General features: G+C 41.9%; 1 protein-coding gene across 2 annotated transcripts in view; it reads right to left on the bottom strand.

Annotated features, from left to right (window-relative positions):
• The window catches only part of erc2 (ELKS/RAB6-interacting/CAST family member 2), a 46,614-nt gene extending 28,537 nt beyond the window's left edge, over positions 1-18,077 (bottom strand). For both annotated transcript variants that reach the window (XM_026935442.3, XM_053227139.1), the window contains exons 1-2: positions 17,937-18,077; positions 10,831-11,534 (exon numbers count right to left, since the gene is read on the bottom strand). In XM_026935442.3, the coding sequence (XP_026791243.3) occupies positions 10,831-11,448 (618 nt within the window). In that variant the 5' untranslated portion in view covers positions 11,449-11,534; positions 17,937-18,077. The remainder of the gene's footprint in view (positions 1-10,830; positions 11,535-17,936) is intronic.
• Between the last annotated feature and the right edge of the window lie 2,555 nt (positions 18,078-20,632).

Raw genomic sequence — 20,632 nt, 5'->3', positions numbered from 1 at the left:
CCATTCCAGGAAAACTGGGGGGAAATTGTGGGAGTTTCTTACAGTAATTAATAAGAAAGTGTGCATGTAAACTTTTCATTTTAACTAAAACAGACAAGCGACAGCAGTGGAGATTGAAAAGTGGACGAACATAAATATGCTTTTCGCACTAAAAATGTGGTGTATCCAATGGCAAGGCATTATAATGAGGTGGGTCTTGGCAGTGATGGCTCCCTGAAAGTGATTGGAATTGAATCTATTCCATGTACTAAACGAGGTGGGAATAAATTAAAACGTCTTTTACAACGTGAGACTTTTTGGATTTATACACTTTAGGGTACGAAGTTACCTGGTGTTAATGAGGAAATTGATTTTTTACCATTCTTGTAGTAATTATCAACATATCTTTTTTATTACAATGTTTCATTAGTGTGTGAGTTGGTTGGTTATAGCCACTCCCACTCGATAACCAGCTGCGTTCATGTTCTACTGATTGCAAACAATTAAAAGAGTGCTTTTGTGGACAATGGATGTGTATCCTGAGGAAAGCTGTGTTAAGCCGAAACGAGTTGATCAATGATTTTTTAATGATTTTATGATTTAGCCCAATTTAATAAAGCCCTTTTACACCATGCAAGTACCTTGAATATTTTGTTGTTTCAAGCGACAGCTTTTTTTCCCTCCTAAGCACCTGGTGGTTGCCATAAAACCCCATATATATATATATATATATATATATATATTTATTACATTAACCCCATATAAGATTACATATTACATATACATAATATTAATGAACAAAGAAATAGCATGTTGCCCATGCAGTTGTGCCATCTATAAGTGATAAGGTTAGAGTGATAAAGTGAAGTGGATAAAGGAGTGTTTGAGAAAGAGTACACTCTCATTAAAATGTGGAACGCTTTCGGACCGAGAGAGCGACTCCCGGTGTGCCTCTCATCTCTGCATGCTAATTAACTCTGATCTAATCTAACAGAGCTGTGGGGAATCAGCGGCCCTCACTGTGCACACACACACACACACACACACACACACACACACACACACACACACACAAAATGATTATTTTATTATTTTCTTAGCGTTGTATGGACGTGTGATTTTTCCCACAGACAATCAGGCAGTAGCGCACACACACACACACACACACACACGAAGCGGATAATTAAGGTAAAACTCTCATTCTCCTCTATCTCACAAACAACACCCCCCCCCCCCCCCAAATCCCCCCGCAAACCATAGAGCTATCAAAAGATTGTATTTCTCCCAGTCAGGAAGTTTACAGTACCTTTCCCTCTCTCTTTCTCTCTCTCTCTCTCTCTCTTGATCAATAGTTGTCCTGAGAGTGAAATGAATGGGAGGAAACAGTCCAATAAATCCATTTGCATAATTACAATCCAAATGATCATTCACTCTCTCTCTCTCTCTCACACACACACACACACACACACACACAGTTGAGTGTGTTGGAGTGTGTTCAGGTCGGAGTATCCCTCCCTCAGGTGGTGTTGCCAGTGATTCAGCAGTCTTAAAGTGTGTGTAAAGCAGCCCTCCCTCACACTGATCCAGCGCTGCCGTGTGCCTCGGCGTTTTAGTGACACTAGTGTTTTAGTGATAGTACTACTTTTCCCCTCGGAATTTTAAATAAACACCAGCTCTTTCAGCAAAGATGTCTGGTCCTGATTGTACACACACACACACACACTGAAATTGAGAGTGTGTGTGTGCGTGTGTGTGTAAGCACGCTGCATACATTGTCAGCTCCAGCAGATGCTCTTTGCAGCGGAGTGTGACTCACGGCTGCTGCGCCAGTCCGCCCTCGTGCACGGCTCACGCTTTGAATCCATCTGCTCTTCCACGCTTTATCTGTAATGCAAGGGTTCGGACTTGAACTGAATATAAAAAGCAGAATCTCCGTACAGCGCCTGCCCATAAAAATCCATTGATGAGATCTAGGTCAGTCTGGCAGATTCAGTGCTATCATCAAATACCGAATCATTGTCTTAAGAATCGTATCGTAGCAGATTCAATGATTTCAACAAATACCGAATATCGATAAAGCAAAAACCGTTGCCTTATGAATCAAACTGTATTACTGCGTTATTACAAAGCACCAGTACATCAAGACAAATTCCTTGTACATGTAAACCCACAGTACTAGCCAATAAAGGTGATTCTGATTCTGATTCAGTATCATAGCTTATCGTATTGTATCAGTTATATCGTACCTACTGTATCGTATCGTAGCAGATTCAGTGGTATCGTCAAATATCGATTCATTGGCTAAAGAATCAAAATCGTATCGTATCATGTGGATGCCTGAGGTTTACACCCCAACTGCAATATGATGTTCCTATTATCATATTATTAGTGTGATAAATTATGCCTCAGTACATTTTTCTGAGATATCGTAAGTATTATTAATGATTTTTTTTAAACACTGACTCTAACGTTATTCACTTTAACATGTAGCTGATTGGATATTAATGTTTCTGTCCACCAATGTTTCTTCTTTCTCTTTTTATATAAAATAATCAATTTTTTGTAAAATAAAATGATCATTTCATGTATTTAATTTAATTTTAAAAAGCAGCTCTACTGTTTTGCTGACAATAAATGAAAGAAAGAAAGAAAGAAAGAAAGAATAAATGAATGAATGAATTACATTAATAGGATTATAAATAAGTAAATGATTATTCAGTTTCAGTGAAGGAGGCGTGTCCTCTGTATGCTGCCTAAAATTAGCTGAAATACTCAACACACACACTACAACACACACACACACACACACACACACACACACACACACATTTTCATAAAAGACAAACAATTAATCATGGAGTTCAGTCATCCATCAGCGTCATGAAACAGCAAGATTGAGCTCAGCTTTAACACATGACTCACCACCACATACCCACACATACACCCACACACCCACACACACTCACACACACACAGGCATCACAGACACACAAAGATATCGCACAACACACATCATCATTCTGAGACGTTCATATGGACCAGTTACACATGTGAATGCTCATCACGTTCACACACACCCACGCACTTTTACATCATGGGGTGGCTCATCTGTTCGCCCGCCGCTGACGGATGACACGAGGGAGGCTGTTTTTCACTCTTGTCACTTAGTAACTGCCGATCACACACACGTCGCATCATCATCATCATCATCATCATCCACCCACGCAGGGAAAAAATAAAGCAGCCATCAGAGGTTTATAATGCTTCCTGGTACTTTCATAAAGTTTGTACTCAGGAGCACACATCACATGGTTACATGTGGGCACAGAGGGCAGCTGCCTCCTTTAAAACACACCTCACCACCCCGAAACTGCCACCACGGCGTATTTCGATCCTGTGCATTTCACACTCATCATCACATTTATCTCCACATGTATATTTCAGGATGATGTGAAAGGGGAATACATTTTTCTCCCTTAACAGGCAATTTCTCAAACACAGAAATCTATCCAAAGGTGGAAGATTAGAATATTACTGAAAAACAAGAAGCTTGATACGATCTGACCAGCGACAGGAAGTAGCACGGTAAAAACAAATAAGAGTTGTCAGATTGTTCCAGATGTTTCAACTAAAGTTCTGTGAGTATTAAAAACTACAGAGTAACACGGTTAGGTCATCACGCGGGCGTTTGTTCTGCGTCATGTGGGGAGACGATGGTGTGAAAGATCTGAAAGGTTTATCATTTACACTGTGACTGGGTTAATGGACCTCAGGGATGCCTGTGATATTTGCTGTAATCTGTAACGTTCTGCATGGAAACTGGAAAGCACTAAAATACGCCCTTTCATGTTTCTTTCATCTGCACAAAAACGGTCCAATATTCTGTTAGAATCTCTCAAGGGGTGCAAAATCATTAATTCATTAGCTAACCCACAGGGCAAGTTAAACTCTAATGTGAAGCCACTCCTGCTCATGCTGCACACAGGCACAGGGCAACGTAACACACTCGGAGGGAAGTGCTATCTACCCTCTTCTGCATACACAGATACACCCACGATTGGCTAGTATCACTGTGATTGACAGGGTGGAGAGAGTATGCTCCGCCCACCCAGACAGTACGGCCAGTTTTGCTCTCTAGACTCCCGGCCATCGATGACGCTTTTCTTTTGTGCCACTCTGGAGTTTCATATTTTGGCCTGAAAATTGACTAGGATTAAAAACTGGAGCTAGCGTAATAAAATCACATAAGGCAAACCAGTTAGCTAGTTAACTGCATTAATACAGACTAAGAGAAGTGAATGAGAAAGGGAAATGGGATGACTGTGTAGTCGTATCATTATCTTCTGCTAAAAGACAAAGTTTTAATGTTGGACATCATGATAAATTAATAAAATGAAAGATTTTACTCACACTTTATTCAAGCCTTGGAATTCATGACACACTCAAAATTTCCTGAATCTTCAACCGCACAAAGAACGAGTAGACCATTAAAACCCTTAGATCCTAATATTAAAATAGTTTCATGGAGAAAAAGCATTGGGATGATTTAATAAGGAAGTGAACCAGCCATTTGTAATGTTATAGTATAAATCAGGGACGTGTAGATGAGACGATTACACACAACACACACTGCACATTACCAACCGGGAAGGTGTAAAACTCTCCACTGTTTTTATCTGTGTGTGTGTGTGTGTGTATGTGTTACTCTCAGATTAATAACCATTTTAATATCCTAATATTAAAGATGAGGTTATTATCCCAATCTGAGAATTTAATATCAGCATATGACTAGCATTAACACGCTAGGAGCAAACAGCAGGGGCTCAAAGAGAGCAAGAGAAATAATTATTTCTCACACACACACACACACACACACACACACACACACACACACTGTTAAGCCGGTTCTCAGCAGGATGATGCTAGAGATCAACTGCAATGTTATCAACTTGATCAACTGCAATGTTAGTTAAAGTTCATTCACACACACACACACACACACACACACATGCTATTAATATCCCATTCTTCAACTACAGCTACACACACACAGTTCACAAAATCTTCATTACACAGAATGAAGAGAACAATTGAATTTTTTTTCTCTCTCTTTACTCATTTCTTTCTTTTTTGTTCTTTCCTCTCTTTTGTCTCTCTCGCTTCTCGGTCACGCTTTTTCATTGCAGTAGCATCGTAAACAGCGGGGGTTGTGTGGCACGATGTGACGTGTGACGCGTGAAGTCAGCAGATTAAACCTCGCCAACTGTAACTTATATTTTGGCATCAATTTTTTTTTAAATAACTTAATATTTTACAGATGGATGTGGAAACCTACAAAAAAGATTTTTAATAATTAAAGACCTGACTCCAAGCAGATATCACTTTTAATCCTGCACTAAAGGTATGCAGATAAGTGTGTGAGCGAAGCCAATCATGTACCACACACACAAGGATAACCTCACTCTCTTTTCTTACAGCCTTTGTTACAACTGTTGTTATAGTACATAATAATAATAATAATAATAATAATAATAATAATAATAGTAATAATAATAATAATAAATAAAGAAATAATGTTCATTGTTTAATCAATTTTAATAAACTTTTAATAAACTTCTTTTAAGTGATGAAAGTCGTGTGTTTATTCAAGCTGTTATAAATTCCGGAGTTAATCACTGTGCGAGCAACAAATCCAGGCCTGAGGCCAAAATCTCCACTAACGGCTGCCCACTTAGACTGACTAATCACTGTCCTGCTGAGAGAGAAAGTGTGTGTGTGTGTGTGAGAGAGAGAGAGAGAGAGAGAGAGAGAGAGAGAGAGAGAGAGAGAGAACAAGCCATAAAGCAAAGTGCCTTTTATGACCATCGATTGATCACAAATCTTCCATTGAGGAAAAATTCCAAATAAAATTCTGACGTTAAGAAAGTAACTTATTACTCACTTAAATCAAGCAGAATTTTGTTATCTCAATACATTTTACTTCATTTTTACTTATTTATAAATATTTTATAATTTGGACTCAAAATAATGATCATTTCTTACTATCTTGTAGTTTTTTTAATTTCTCACCAAACTGACTTGAGCTTTATTGTTGAAATTCCTTTTTTTTTGGCGATCACGACAACTGGGAAGTCATTTTTAGAAAAGAAACTCTGGTGATAAAGTCGTAATGAGAAATACTAAATACGTTTGTCTACACGTTGACACATCGTCACTTGTTAGGATATTTTTCGCAGCATTTCCTCACACTTCCCTAAACACTGGAGACTTCAGTCTTTGTAAAATAATAATTTTCACCAAGTTCAGAGAGAAGTGTGTGTGTGTTTCATTTTCAAGAAATCGGTTGCTGTAATGAGTTCATTAATTATACTCTCTGTCCCTCTCTCTCTCTCTCTCTCTCTCTCTCTCTCTGGGCCATTAACATCAGCTCCACATCAGGGAGACATGGACTCCACCCAGGGATTTCCCTTCAGAGCAGTCGCAACGAGACCCTGAGGCACGCCCTCGAGAGCAATTGATAGTAGGTATATTCACTCCAATGCTGCACTATCCCACCCATATTTTTCAGTTATTAAGGATAGGTTACATCGAGTGATGCAGGACACTCAAACCAAGGAAGAAACGACCCAATTGTTGGTACCAAAGAGCGTCAGGGAATTGCTGTTCCATGTGGCTCATCATAATTCCATTGCTGGGTATTTGGAGCCCGTTTCTGTTGGCCGGGTACAGACGCCAATGTATCTTAGACAACATTAGAGAGAACTGGGAGGAGGGACCTTCTAATGGCAAAAACGAAATTCAGTACATTCTGGACCTGAGAGCAAAACTCCAGACCTTGAATCACCTAACGCAGGACAATTTGCATCAGGCCGAAGAACAGCAGTCTCGACGACAGGAATTCAGCTATGGGAATTTGCACTGGGAGGTAATGTACTCGTTTTACTACCCACATCAAGTTCCACATGACTCGAGAAGTGGCAAGGGCCCTTTGAGTTCACACAGCATGTCGGAGAGGTCGATTACGAGGTCAGGCAAACAGACAGAGGCGATGCACTTCAAATATACCGCCTCAATCCCCTGAAACCATGGAGAGAGGTGGTTCCTGTGGCTCTGGTGACAGTAGCCGAGCTGGGGCAGCCCAATTCACCCCAGTACCCTGTGGAGACCACGTCTCACTCTACCAGACAGCACAGGTTGCCACATTGCAAGGGGAATTTTCTGGTGTGTGTTCACCTCTACGTGGTTGTACACACCTCATATAGACTCCTGCAGGCGTGATTGTACACAGCTGTCCCTAGCGTTTACTCAAACACAAAAAAAACTGTGGTTCTTGATTAACTCAAAGCTATGCTCGAGTAATGGAGGTGTCCTGCAGTGACTGGACCAGCCCCATGGTCTGCTCAAGGCCAACAGTTCGGTCCGTTTTTGTCAACTTTGTGTCTAAATCTGAAGCATAAACGATGCCCCGCACTGATGAACTGCTCGATCAATTAGGCGCACCTCACTTTTATTCAACACTGGCTTCAGCCAAGGGATATTGACAAATCCCCTTAACTCCAATATCCTGAGAAAAAAACAGCATTTTCCACTCTGTTTTTATGTTACACCAATTTGTCACCCTTCCATTTGGTTTGTTTGGAGCCCCAGCAATGTTTCAGTGACTCACAGACAGAATACTCCGCCTGCACGGCGCATATGTCGCCGCTTACTTAGATGACATAATCATTTACAGTAATACAGTAATGATTGGCAGCAGCATTTACAACATCTAAGAGCTGCGATGAGATCCTTGTGATGGGCGGGACTCACAGTAAATCCAGTAAAGTGTGTAATTGGAGGGGTGGAAGTATGGTATCTGGGCTTCCACTTGCACCGTGGACAGGTGTGTCCCCAAATTTGTAAGACAGCAGCGATTGTGGCCTGCGCTGACACACTGATCTCACTTCGCTTATAGCTCGAGTTGTTATAGTTCATAATTATATTAATATTAAGAAGACTCAACCCCGGTTAGTACCTTGATGGGAGACTATTATAAGGTTATCGGTGTAAATCCCACCAATCCCACCAGGTAAAAATCATTCACCCTCAAGTGTCTGACTGCATCCTGTCTCCACAGTAAGGAATGAAAACGTCCTCTGAGCTCAGATCAGGAGGCTGGAGATGATGTGGTGCTGCTTTTGGCTGGTAAATGTAGCATAGAGCAATGACGTGAACACACTTCCTACTGTCTAACTGTCTAAATCTCGCTCTGTCTCTCTCTCTCTCTCTCTCACACACACACACACACACACACACACACACACACACACACACACACACAAAGAGAGACAGGTCCTTATTTAATGGGCGCTATGGTGACAGCATCCTATTTTAACCTTGAGAGCTCGGAGCTAAAATACTCTCTCTCGCTCTCTCTCTCGCTCTCTCTTGCCTGTTGCTTTCATTCTTTCTGATCTTTATTCTTTTCATCCTTTCCATCATTCTCTCATTTACACTCTTTCTTTTGTTCTCTGTTGCCTTCCTACTCCTACTCTTTCTTTTGTCTTTTTTCAGTCCTTCGCTCTCTCTGTATCTTTAACTCTCTCTCTCTTTTTTATGCTTTTTCTCTCACATTCAACTTTCACGCTTTGCTGTTATTCACTCTCACTTCCACATTCATCCTTTCTCTTTTGATTTCCTTCCCTCTCCCTCTCTCTCTCTCTCTCTCTCTCTCTCTCTCTAGTTTTCCATCCTTCAGCTTGATATCACCAGGGATAGACAGACACGGTGAAGGACATTATACCCTCTGAACACGCTCAATCATTATAGAGCTCATAATTACTCAGAGACAGAAAGAGAGAGAGAAGGAGAGAAAGACAGAAGGAGAGAGTATAAAGGAAAGAGAATTAGAAAGAGACGAGATGAAAGAGGATAAGATAAAGAAAGGACAGAGAGAGGTAGAAAAGAAAGAAGGAAAGAAAAAAGAGAAAGAGAAACAGAAAGAGAGGAGAGGCAGAAGATGGAAAGAAAGGAAAAGGCATAAAAAGAAAGATAAAGTGTGAGAGAGACAGAAAGAGACAGAAAGAATTACGTAAGAGAAAGAGAGAGTTAGAAGGACAGAGAAAAGGAGAAAGAGAAACAAAAAAGAGCAGAGATGTAGATAAAAGAAAGCGAGAGAGTAAAAGGGAGAGAAATGATAAGAAAGAGAATTAGAGAAAGACAATGATAAAGAGAAAGATAGAGATAGAGAGATGTAGATAAAGAAAGAATAAAACAAGATGAAGAAAGATGAACAGAAAGAGAGGAGGTGGAAATAGAAAGAGGAAAAGCGAGAAAAAGATAAAGACACAAGAGAGACAGAAAGAGATAAAAATAGAAAGGGCAGAAATAGAGAGATAGAGAGAGGGGGAATAAGAGCGAGGCAGACGGGTGAGAGAGTCTTTCAGACTGCACTGCTGTGTCCTTGACATTCTACCAGTCATCTGTTACACACACACACACGCGTGCTCACATGAGCGCGCACACACACACACACACACAGGTACCTGAGACTGATTTTAGTCAGACAAAATGAGAGAGAGGAAAAGGACAATGTGGCCGTCTGACTCGCTCTACATCACACGGCCTAATGCTCCCCGTCGCTCAGTAAGAATCATTCCTGTGTCTAAAAGCAGCTCGGTGTGTGTGAGTGATGGATCAGAGAACGTGTGTGTGTGTGTTAGCCGAGGTTAATTATAGCATCTCATTTAGCCTTGGTTTCTGCAGAGTCGAGCGGAGAAGTATGGCTCATTAACCATCGTCATGGAAATGTGAATATGAAAGTTCGGAGTGGTGAGCCTCAGGGCGCTCTGCTGAGACCTCTCAGAGTCACACAATGGGGTGAAGATGGTTAAGATTTCACCCTGCGAGCTGCGAAAAGTCCACCAGGCTTTAATTATTTTAAATCGTAAATATGCTGTAGCTAAGATCTATTTTCTAAAAACTTTAAGTTCACTTCACCAAGCAAAGTTACACAGACTTGTGAATATATACGAGGATATGTATATTAAAATATAGTATATGATTATAAATCATTGTAAATAATATAAATAATAACTATAAATTATTTATAGTATGATAGAAAAAAATTTTAATGAAGACAAAAACTTTTCTGACAGTGAAATTTGCCTGCTCAAAGCCACACTGAGGGCTGAACACAGCATGATAATCGCAAATAAAATAAGCAATAAGCAATAAACTGATGTGGAAAATAACTGATCGCATCCAATTTGCAGCCTGATATCTTTCAAAATGGAAATGTATTTTGAGCAGGAAGAGAAATGAAGTATCTGCTTAAAAACACATCTGTATATTTACATAAAAATATTTACAGTAATATCACGGCTGATGTGCTGTATCCATTCCTAACAGCCCTCTACTCGCTGTACATATGACTGCAACGAACCAGACAAACCAATTGACAATGTCGCTGCTCGCATCCACGCCAGTTTGCATCAGATTAAATGTAATATTTACGTAAATCCAGATTTTCAACAGAGTGCTGAGTTTAGTGTGAATACAAACAGTTTGTTCATTTTGGTGAAAATCTCTGGATGTAAACAGAGCCTGTGAATCGTCAGTGTCTCTTTCCAAAAAGGTTTTCCCTTGTTCAATACCCAAAACCACAAGAACACAATGCAGGGCCGTGTGTGTGTGTGTGTGTGTGTGTGTCTGTGATGATATTAGCTGAAGATGAAGAGCAGATGAAAAGCAGATTCAGCATTACAAAGCAGAGAGAAGACAGCAAACATGCCATGGAGCTATTATTAACGTGACGGCCGATCAGTTCCAATAAAGCACTCTAAGTTTTGAACACACCCATACGCCGCTGACCTGATTCTCCTCGTGCGTCACCCTCATCTGCTCCTTCAGCACGGAGGTGCGCGCCGCCTCCTCCTTCCTCATTCCGCGCTCCTTCTTCAGCTCAGGGCTCCAGAAGCTCTTGATGCTGTTTGCTGAGGAGCCCAGCTTGCTTTCCTTGAGCTCCAGCTCTCGGCGCAGGATGTCGTTCTCGCGCTGCATGTCCCGGAGCTGTGCCTGAAGTGCCCCCTGCTGGTGATGCTGCAGGGCGAGTGAGCCCAGAGAGCCCAGTTCGCCGTAAGAGAGGAGGTCGGCGTGCGGTCCCAGGCCCACGGACGCGATATTAGGACTGCTACCCATGGCCGTAACGCGTCCGCCGTAGACAGCCCGGCTGGCGCCGCGTCCCAGCGTCATGGTGCCTCTGGGGTAGGTGGCGGTGGAGCCCACAGCCTCATGCTCACTCAGATACATGGGGCCTGACGTAGCGTAGGCGGCGTTTAGAGACTGGATGTTCTCCATGGACAGAGTCTTGGCACTCGAGCTGGCACTGGTCACCCTGCGGTGTCCCAGACGGGGCGATCGGGGCAGGCGAGGAGAACGAGCTGGGCTGCCCTCAATATGGCTGACGCCTCGCGCCGCACCGCTGTACATCTTCTGGAGTTGTGGGGAGGATCAGGGGCCGTGGCCAGATGAGAGTCTCTGCCCCTTTGTGACACGTTACGGCGTCTTACTGCATCCTGGGGAAACAGAAAATCAGACAGTAGTTATTTAGGGAAAGACAGACTTCTAGCTTTTGTTGGTACTTTTACAGGAAGAGGTCATTTACCTGCCACTGCAAGACGCCACCCATGTTTACTAACCACTAATTGTCTCAAACTCTGAAATAACTTTCACACATGATGCTGCAAAAATGATCACTGACTGTAAGAGGCTGAGACTTGTGTTAAGATCTCCAGCTGATCCATGTTTCATCTCAGATTAGGTTGACAGATTAAGTGAAGTTTAGTAGATGATTACACTTTGGTCCATCAACTTAGCTGTAGCCTTGCTAGCCTTCCATATGGGATAAGGAGAAGAGTTTTTCACAGGTTAGAGTTTGTTTAAATGCAATCTGAACCTCAAGTATATTATACAGTATCTTTCTTTGACATGTTTCACAGAGTTGATGCACAGGATTATGGGATAATAACATATGCACAGAACACATTTACGCTGCCTTCGAAAATCTCAGCAGGTATAAAATGATGTTACCATGTCTTCAACACAGCCTGAATGATTAAACAAGAAAGCAGAGATGGAGAGAGAACGAGGGTTCAGAAGGTTGTTGGCTCAATTTTACATCTATGCAGCAAACAACAGCAGCTTAGCAATACTTTTTCTGAATGTTACATTTGAGGAATTTCATAACATCTAAGTTACATAACATCTAAAACAGCTCCTACAACAGAGGCAACATTTTAGCCCAAGAAATATGAACACAAGCGCTGAGCGGGTAATGTTAGTCTGGTCTAGCTGCGAGCGTAGTGTGAGCAATGCTTGGTGCATTAAATGTGTTCTCCTGACACGAGGAGGAGGAGATATAATTCTCTTGGAAAGCTAGCTAATGACCGAGACTAACGACTAGCTAGCTGACTGCTGTAAAGATGCAGTGAGAGTGGAAACGACAAAACCGTGGGGAATCTGAACATTTCCTGCAGATGTGTTGGCAAGTTACTAAAAAAAGACTAAAATTACACTTAGCATCAACTGCTTATCTTTAATAATTTAGCTTTTGTCTTTACTGAGAAACATCAACATGACATTGCAAAAAAAAAAATAATAATATATTGGAAAATTTCAACCTTTTAAACACAGCTCAAACCCTCAGTCAGCGAGGCACATGGCCCTGAGGTGTGACAAATCACAACAGAGGAGAGGAAATTGTGTGGATAAAACGAACAAATGCACATTAACACACACACACACACACACACACAGTGTCTTGGATGTGGTCATGTTTCATGTGGAGAAAGAATGAGTCACAAGCTCCAGGCTTTGTCACCTTTGGCAAGGAGATTCACACATTCACACACACACACACACGCACACACACACTCACACACACACTCACACACACACTCACACACACACTCACACACACACTCACACACACACTCACACACTCACACACACACACACACACACACACACACACAAAGAAAACTCTGAGGTCTCCGTGTGACACTTTGCATCCCTGTCACCTCTTGACCCATGTGAAAGAATAAACACTCCTGCACACACACAATAGATTCTAACCTACACATGTGTGTGTGCGTGTGTTTGTGCATGTGTGTGTGTGTATGCATGTGTGTGTGTGTGTGTGTGTGTTTAGTGTGTTAAAACCACAAGCTGCTGGTGATGATAACGACGGTGATGACGCCGCTGCTCTGAAGAGGATTGCCATGGCAACTGTGGAAAGAAAAGTACAAGTGATTTCACCCCTATGTCCTGTGACCAAACACTTGTGTGTGTGTGTGTATGTGTGTGTGTTTGTGTGTGTTTTGAAGAGAGAGAGAAGTATATGTTTACGCTGCAGTGCTGCAGATGGTCGGGTCATCTGGGCTATACGGACATCCAAAAGACAGCGAGGACACATCCTGGACTCCCTCACTTTTGTGACCATGTGTGTGTTTCTGTGTGTGTGTGTGTGTGTGTGTGTTTGTGTGAGTCCGGAACTCTCTTTCTCTCTCCTGCTGTGAGCTGAATATAACACACAGTGAATATGAATATGAATGCTACCATTAAATTTGCTCTTCCGACATGAGGAGGAGGAGATATAATTCTCTTGGAAAGCTAGCTAATGATCAAGACTAAAGACTAGCTAGCTGACTGATGTAAAGACGCAGTGAGAGTGGAAGGAAGACAAAACCGTCAGGAATCTGAACATTTCCTGCAGACGTGTTGGCAACTTACTAAGAAAAGACTAAAATTACACTTAGCATCAACTGCTAATCTTAACCAAATTTAGCTTTTGTCACAGACTCGAAGGCTGTAGGTTCTGATCCCAGGACTGACAGAGACCCTGAACCGGTGATGTAAAGGGTTAACTCATCCCCCCGTACCCCGGTGTAGTCGATGAGGCACGGCCTGTCTGGCGTTCGATGTTCTGTTTTGTGTTTTTCACGGGGGCTGTTAGGATAATCCTCCACTACACAGTTCTGTGATTAGATTTTATTCTGCTTCACTTCTGAAAGGCGTTTTTACACTCGACCCGAATGACTGAGTCCAGACCAAAGATCGATTGTGGGCTCGTTCAGAGGAGTGTGTGCAAGCTTTATCACCACAAGGGTAAGCTCGCTGCAGTAACCACAGTCCAGAGCAATTTTATAGCACTACTGATTTATAACAGTGATAGAACTCGTCCCACACAACGTTAGCTTACGTGAAAACATAGCAAAATTCTCTAAGCCGATATAATATTAATAAATTTGCTGTAAAAGGAAGTAATGGGACAAGTAGAACAACCACTTTATTCAGGATCTGGACCAGAGATCAGTCCCACTGGACCTTACACAGGTTCAAAATAACTGTTAATGCTTGAAGAAATGGACTGAAATGTCTGGAAAATAACTCCAAGTCACTTTAGGTAAAAGCTCCTGCTAAATCAATAAACGTAAATCTCAGTCTCTTCACGTCTGCCTAAATGTGAAAAGTAGTCGATTCTCCTTAACTCTGACTGACAGACCTCTTCATTCGGACTGAGAGACACAGAAGCCACGCCTCCCTTACCGGGACTGAAAGACACAGCGGACACGCCCCTTTTAGGAATTAAAATTTGCTATTTTAAGCCTTTATTTACTGGGACATAATCAGTTGCCTAAGTTTCAGATTTGATTGGAAAAATCAGGACTGTCAAAAAAGCTGCCAAAATTTCTGTAATCACATAAAAATCACGTAATTCCCAATTGGAGCTTGACGAGAAGTTTTTCAAAGACTGAAGTTGAAATGCTAGCTATCTGTCAATGAGGTACTATCACTGGAATATGTTCAAACATAAATAGCTAGCTAGCTAATAGCTCCATAAAGTAAGGTATTGAATATATCTAGTTGATCAGCATTACACAGAGAGGCTGAACATTAATAGATAGCTTAGTCGTAACATTATTATTACAGCATATAATTAATTATTAAATACATTAACGTGTGAAATAAGCTAAAATCACACCGAGAGGCGTCACTGCAGGAGCTAAACGTTACTTAGAGAACGTAAATAGCTTAAATATCTACCTCAACACTGTAGCCTTGATGACATCCTGCCATGAAATTTACATTTCAGTCATTTTCTTTCCACTGAATCCACTCTTTGCTCGTTTTTCCACTCAGTTCAGTACTGCTTTTTATACTCCAACATAATAAAGTGAGTAAAATCCAGCAGTTCAGAATGGATTTCAGTTCAGCGCTATTTTATTTTAAATCCTCCGCCTCTGTTCTGTAGCTCACCTGCTGATCCTGACACGAAAATCCGTCTTTTATTATCGAGCAAACATTCATCTCCATCCTAAACATCTCCCTCAGAGCCCCACGGAGACTCTTCTCTTTATTTTCATCCCTCACTCTGTCTATCTGTCTCTCATCATCTCTCGTCTCACTCCGCGCCGCTCACTCAGGCGCTCTGAATTTGGGGGCGGACGGCCCCAGCTGAGCCCATCGATGCAAAGAGAAAGGTAAATTACCCACAATTCCTGGGGTCCTGAAACAATGCACGATGTTCAAGAGACAGATATAGATGGAGATATAATTTAGGTCAGGTTTACTTCTGAAAGACATCCCCTTTGTGTTAAATGTGGCCAGTATTTGCTTTGGTACATTATGATCGGTGCTATGAAAAAGGGACGCGTATAGCTACCAGTTTAGCGTCGTGAAAACAGTATGGCTGAATCATCACACACCAAATAAGCAAACGTACAGACACTCAACACATCTTGGAGGCTATGAGGGTAAGAAAGAGCCTGTGAACTTTTTGTTTTTGGCTGAAATGTTCCTTTAAAGCCACACTACACATAGCTGAAACGCAGAAGCTCGTGATGTCACGTCTCTGCACGCCGGAGCTCCGTTACTCTATCCGTCCTCCCACAGACCACACCGCCCCGTCAAGGTCAGTCATAATTTCACCAACATGCTCAAGAGGTGTGAAGGTGTATTCACGCTGTCCAACAGACCTTACGGTATTATCATGATTCAAGTTCTTTTTCTGCATACCTACGAATCGTCTTTCTGAGGCACTCGTGATATTTTAAAAGGTCCGAGATAACAGTGCTGTGGATGCTGAAGAACACAATACACAGTCAAACTGATCAGCAGCAGCTTTTAGAGGCTTCGTGTCAGGTTTTAGAGCTCTGGTGTAGGATCGTTGCTATGGTTACGTCGTGATTATTTCATTCTTCTCATGTCAGCCTTAATGAAAACATTTCACACACACTAGCCTACGAAATATATATCCTTACACCGAACGCTATAGAAAAAACAAATTGTTAGCTATGATCGTTGTCATGGTAACGTAGTACTGGTAGCACATGGTAAAAAAGCACTGAATTTAAAACTGCAGTTAATTTTTTTTTTTGATATTTGCATGACTATTCATTTTTATACTTCAACCAGTAGTAGTAGACAAGTTGTCTTTTCCGCGGTTAACAAGTCAGAATAAACAAGTCAGTGCAATCAATGTCTAAAATAATAAATCGTGTGTCTTATTACACTATTTAAAGACGTCTCAATTCTTAAAACGCACTTGTGTGGATGACGTGGCGACTCAGCTGAAATTCATTTATCCTGGAACTGAGAGATATTATTTCACACCATATATGCTGTGAACTGCACCATAAATGAAGCCATATGCTGTGTGTGTGTGTGTGTGTGTGTGTGTGTGTGTGTGTTCTTATGATCACATTATACAGCACTGATAAGAGCATGCTGTGATGTGTGCATCTGGGATTTAAATCCAGCCTGGAGATCACAGTTCCTGCAAGATTGTTCAACATTTATCCATTATTCATGACTGTTCCAATCTATCGAACTCAATTTCTCTCTCCGTCTATCTATCTATCTATCTATCTATCTATTGCAAAACAACAAAAAGGCAAATAATTCATTCATTTCAAAAAATGTCAGTCTTAAAGATTCCTTTCTACTCTAAGTGACAATCTGTATTTTTTCCCCTTGCGTACATTTTTATAGGATAACACACATGCAGTAGCGTAACAGCATTTATGTAAATTTATGTAGATTAATCAAATTCTGAACACTGAACAGCTTTAAGAAGCAAAGAAGGCACATATGATGCTCTTTATATTTATGTACATAAGCCTATATATAGACATCAGACACCAGTGAGGGCCTTGGATCTCCATCAATGTCCATTTCCATTAATTTCAGACAGGAAACACACACACACACACACACACACACACTCAGCTCCCCTCCCCACCTAGACCTCCACCAGCCACCATCCAGACCCATCAGCCTGTCACTGTGTTACTGAATGAAGCTTTCGGCAGATCTAAAGAACCCACGTGACGTCACGCGGCACTGAAATAATGTAAAGGTCGTCGTTTAAGTCGTTTAACTCCATTTCCGTTTCTGTTCACCGGCTGCATTTCTACAACCATCCAATAAAAATCACCTGATGCGGCTTACACACACGCACACGCACACACACACACACACACACACACACACACACAGATGATGTATATGCTGTACAGGGTGAATTTACAGAACACACACATGAGACCGCGCTGCTGTGGATTACAGGCGGATAAATCGCGCGAGCCTCACACTACACCATTCCGCACGGGTCACATAACCCTACATCCGGATCATTTAGAGCGGAAGTAGCCGAAAGCGCTGATTTTCTGCAAATATAGGCCCTATAATTAAAAAAAAAACAAAAAAAAAACACATCATCATCATCATCATCATAAACGTGGATCGTGTAGAAGCGCGCGGACAATGCAGCTGTGACTGAGCACCGCGGAGCGCGCGTGCAGCATCCGGGATGACCGCGCCGGCATGCGACCAGCGCGAGAGGAAAGCGCGCGCATCACGCATCACGCATCACGCACGGAGGACGGGGACGAGAAATCCGATGATCTCCGTTTTACCTGCTATAATACCGGCGGCTTGGCCTCCATCGGCGCGCGCTTCTCCGTCAGCGTCGCCTCGCGTCTCCGTTCGCTCCGGTCTCGCGCTGTCATTGGGCCGCGGGGACGCGCGCGCGTGCGTGCCTCAAGAAGGAGCGGGGTGGAGGGGGGGAGGGTGTTCTGTTTTAACCGGGACCGCCTCTAACGGGAACGCCCCCGCCGTGCATCACATCAACTTATACTTAATGCGTGATTACGCGAAAGCGTGAATAAACCACTGCGTGAGTGAGATGAAGCGAAGTTACTGTTACCACCCTGAAGCTGATTATTCTCCTGTTACAGCACATCCCTAACTGTTTTATTTCTCTTACACCACAGCAATTTGCCAAAGATTACAATTTATTAAAGAACAACACGTCATACTTTTTTTTATCCATTTATAGTTGCATTTAATCTTCCGTGAAACGAGTTAGTTCCTGTTATAACTTACATTATAGCAGCTAGAAACAGTCGTTCCCTCACCAGCTGCTCTTTCAGGCACGTTACTGAGAAACTGCAAAGAAGTGTAAACTCCTCTGTCCTGAAGATATCACAAAACAAGTTCCAGCTTTACCTCTGACTGTTACAAAGCGCTGACACTGGAGACTCCTTCCATACATGTTAATTACACAAACGTCTCCTTACAGAAACCATGACCATGTCACTGATTATATCACAGCGCCACATTCAGAATCACAGCTTTAACACACACACCTAACTTCTCTATCACAGTGGGACAACATGTGGGTTTAAATAGACCAGCTAGTGAGGGGTAACAAGCATCAAGTGTTACTAATTAACTACCATGGCAACAGGGTAACAGGAACAGGAAACTATGACCATATAAGGAAAGTTATAACCATGTTAGCAATTGTCTGCAGACTCAGGCATTTAATTTTACAAAAAAGATTTTGCATATCACACACACTTGCAGTATTTGGGTTTGAGTCACGTTTACGTTCAGTCACATGAACATTTACATCACCCTCGTCGACTTTAAAGTCGTAAATCAGTGACACACACCATGCTGTTGTTAGTGTGTTTGGTGTTTCCTTCTTCATGTGTGAGTAACTCCTCCTTTCAGGTTCATGACAGTTCTACAGATCTGACAGCCGCTGCCCAAGTCATGCTGTGTCACTGTACATCAGCTCTCACGGCCACAGCGATGTGTGTGTGTGTGTGTGTGTGTGTGGAGTGTGATGGAAGGAGAGTCATGCTGAAAGAGGGTGATGGCGGTGTGGACAGGGAGTTGGGACTCTGTGGAGCGTAACAGACTGTCAGACTGTGTGGAGAAGTAGGAGGCCGCAGGGAGACGTGCCTCAGAGATTTGAAAATACACACTCACACACACACTCACACACACACACACACACACACACACACAAATGAATACATTTAAAAAAGAAGCAAAAAAATGTGATGTGTCTGGAGCTAAAATATAATGGAGGGAGAATTTTTTTTAACAAGATCATCTAAACATTATATATGTGTATGTATATAAAATAATTTTTTATTATAATTTAAAACCTTTTGAAATAACTGCAGAGTCATGAAGGACACCACAGAGGGTAGAAATACAGAATGAAAGACAAAAGAAAGAGAAAAAGGAGAGGAGGGATCAGAGTGTTAAACCACTTCCACAGAGTGTGTGTGACGAAGCGAAGCTGCTGATTGGTCACTTGTTGTATCGCCCCTTATGACATCATCAGCATGCCGTTCCATCATCAGTGTGGTTTAATGAGTCAATTTCACACTTTAATCTGAAACACTTTATACAGTGTGAAGTCTATATAAACAAAAATCCAGTATGTTCATGGAATCTGCATTTGATGAGTTTTTCAGTACTACTACAACGTAGTAAACCGATGGTAATGTAAAAAAAAAGTAAACTAAATCAGTACATTTTATTTATAAAGAACAAATGAAGTAGCCCAAAGTGCTGTACATAGTAAAGAGCAAAAAGCAAATCAAATCATGTGAGCTATGTGCAAAGTGCAAGAGCGACAACATGGCTAAGCACAAGCATCGTATCCTCTTGGCAGAGCTAGTCGTGGACAGGTTAGCTAACACATTTTTATTCAGTGAAATGGTTAACTACTTATCCAGTGTAGTCAGCTAAGACACTGTATTCTGTTCTTCATTATTTGCTGTTACCAAATAACTGACTAATTGCTTTTAATGTAGCCCATTTTTAAATGAGCATGAGAAAATATTGGTGTTCAAAACCTGATAAGCTCCGCCCATGTCTCAGTTAGTGTCTGATATTGTTTGTACACTTTGTTGGCCACAAGCTTCAGAATCTTGCAGTTTGGTTCTCCATATTTTAATATGTACAGCACTAACGTACACCAGTTTCAGCCAGAGCTTTTCATTTTCATAATGAATGCAGTCAGGGCCTCCAGCTGACCCCAGATCAGCTCGTACACCAGCTGCTGAGGTCATTCAGCCTTCCAGTGACTGGAAAAAACCCAGAGCTTAATTAGCAAAGCACAATGTATTGATTGCAGTGACTGAAGGCTTGAAGCTGGAGCCAAATGGAAGATTCATCATGGCCGCTCTCGACTTTACGGACTGCTGCGGAGTGAAACGGCTCTCTGCAGACATCTAGTGGTTCACTGTAGAACGCTCTCGTGTCTCTGTATCTGTATCTGTCAGTCTCTCCGAAGGAGGCGTGGCCT

Source organism: Pangasianodon hypophthalmus, chromosome 20 (assembly GCF_027358585.1).
Source record: "Pangasianodon hypophthalmus isolate fPanHyp1 chromosome 20, fPanHyp1.pri, whole genome shotgun sequence".
In the NCBI taxonomy this organism is placed as follows: domain Eukaryota; kingdom Metazoa; phylum Chordata; class Actinopteri; order Siluriformes; family Pangasiidae; genus Pangasianodon; species Pangasianodon hypophthalmus.
Note: the sequence above shows the minus strand (reverse complement) of the source record. Positions and strands in the feature narration are given on the sequence as shown.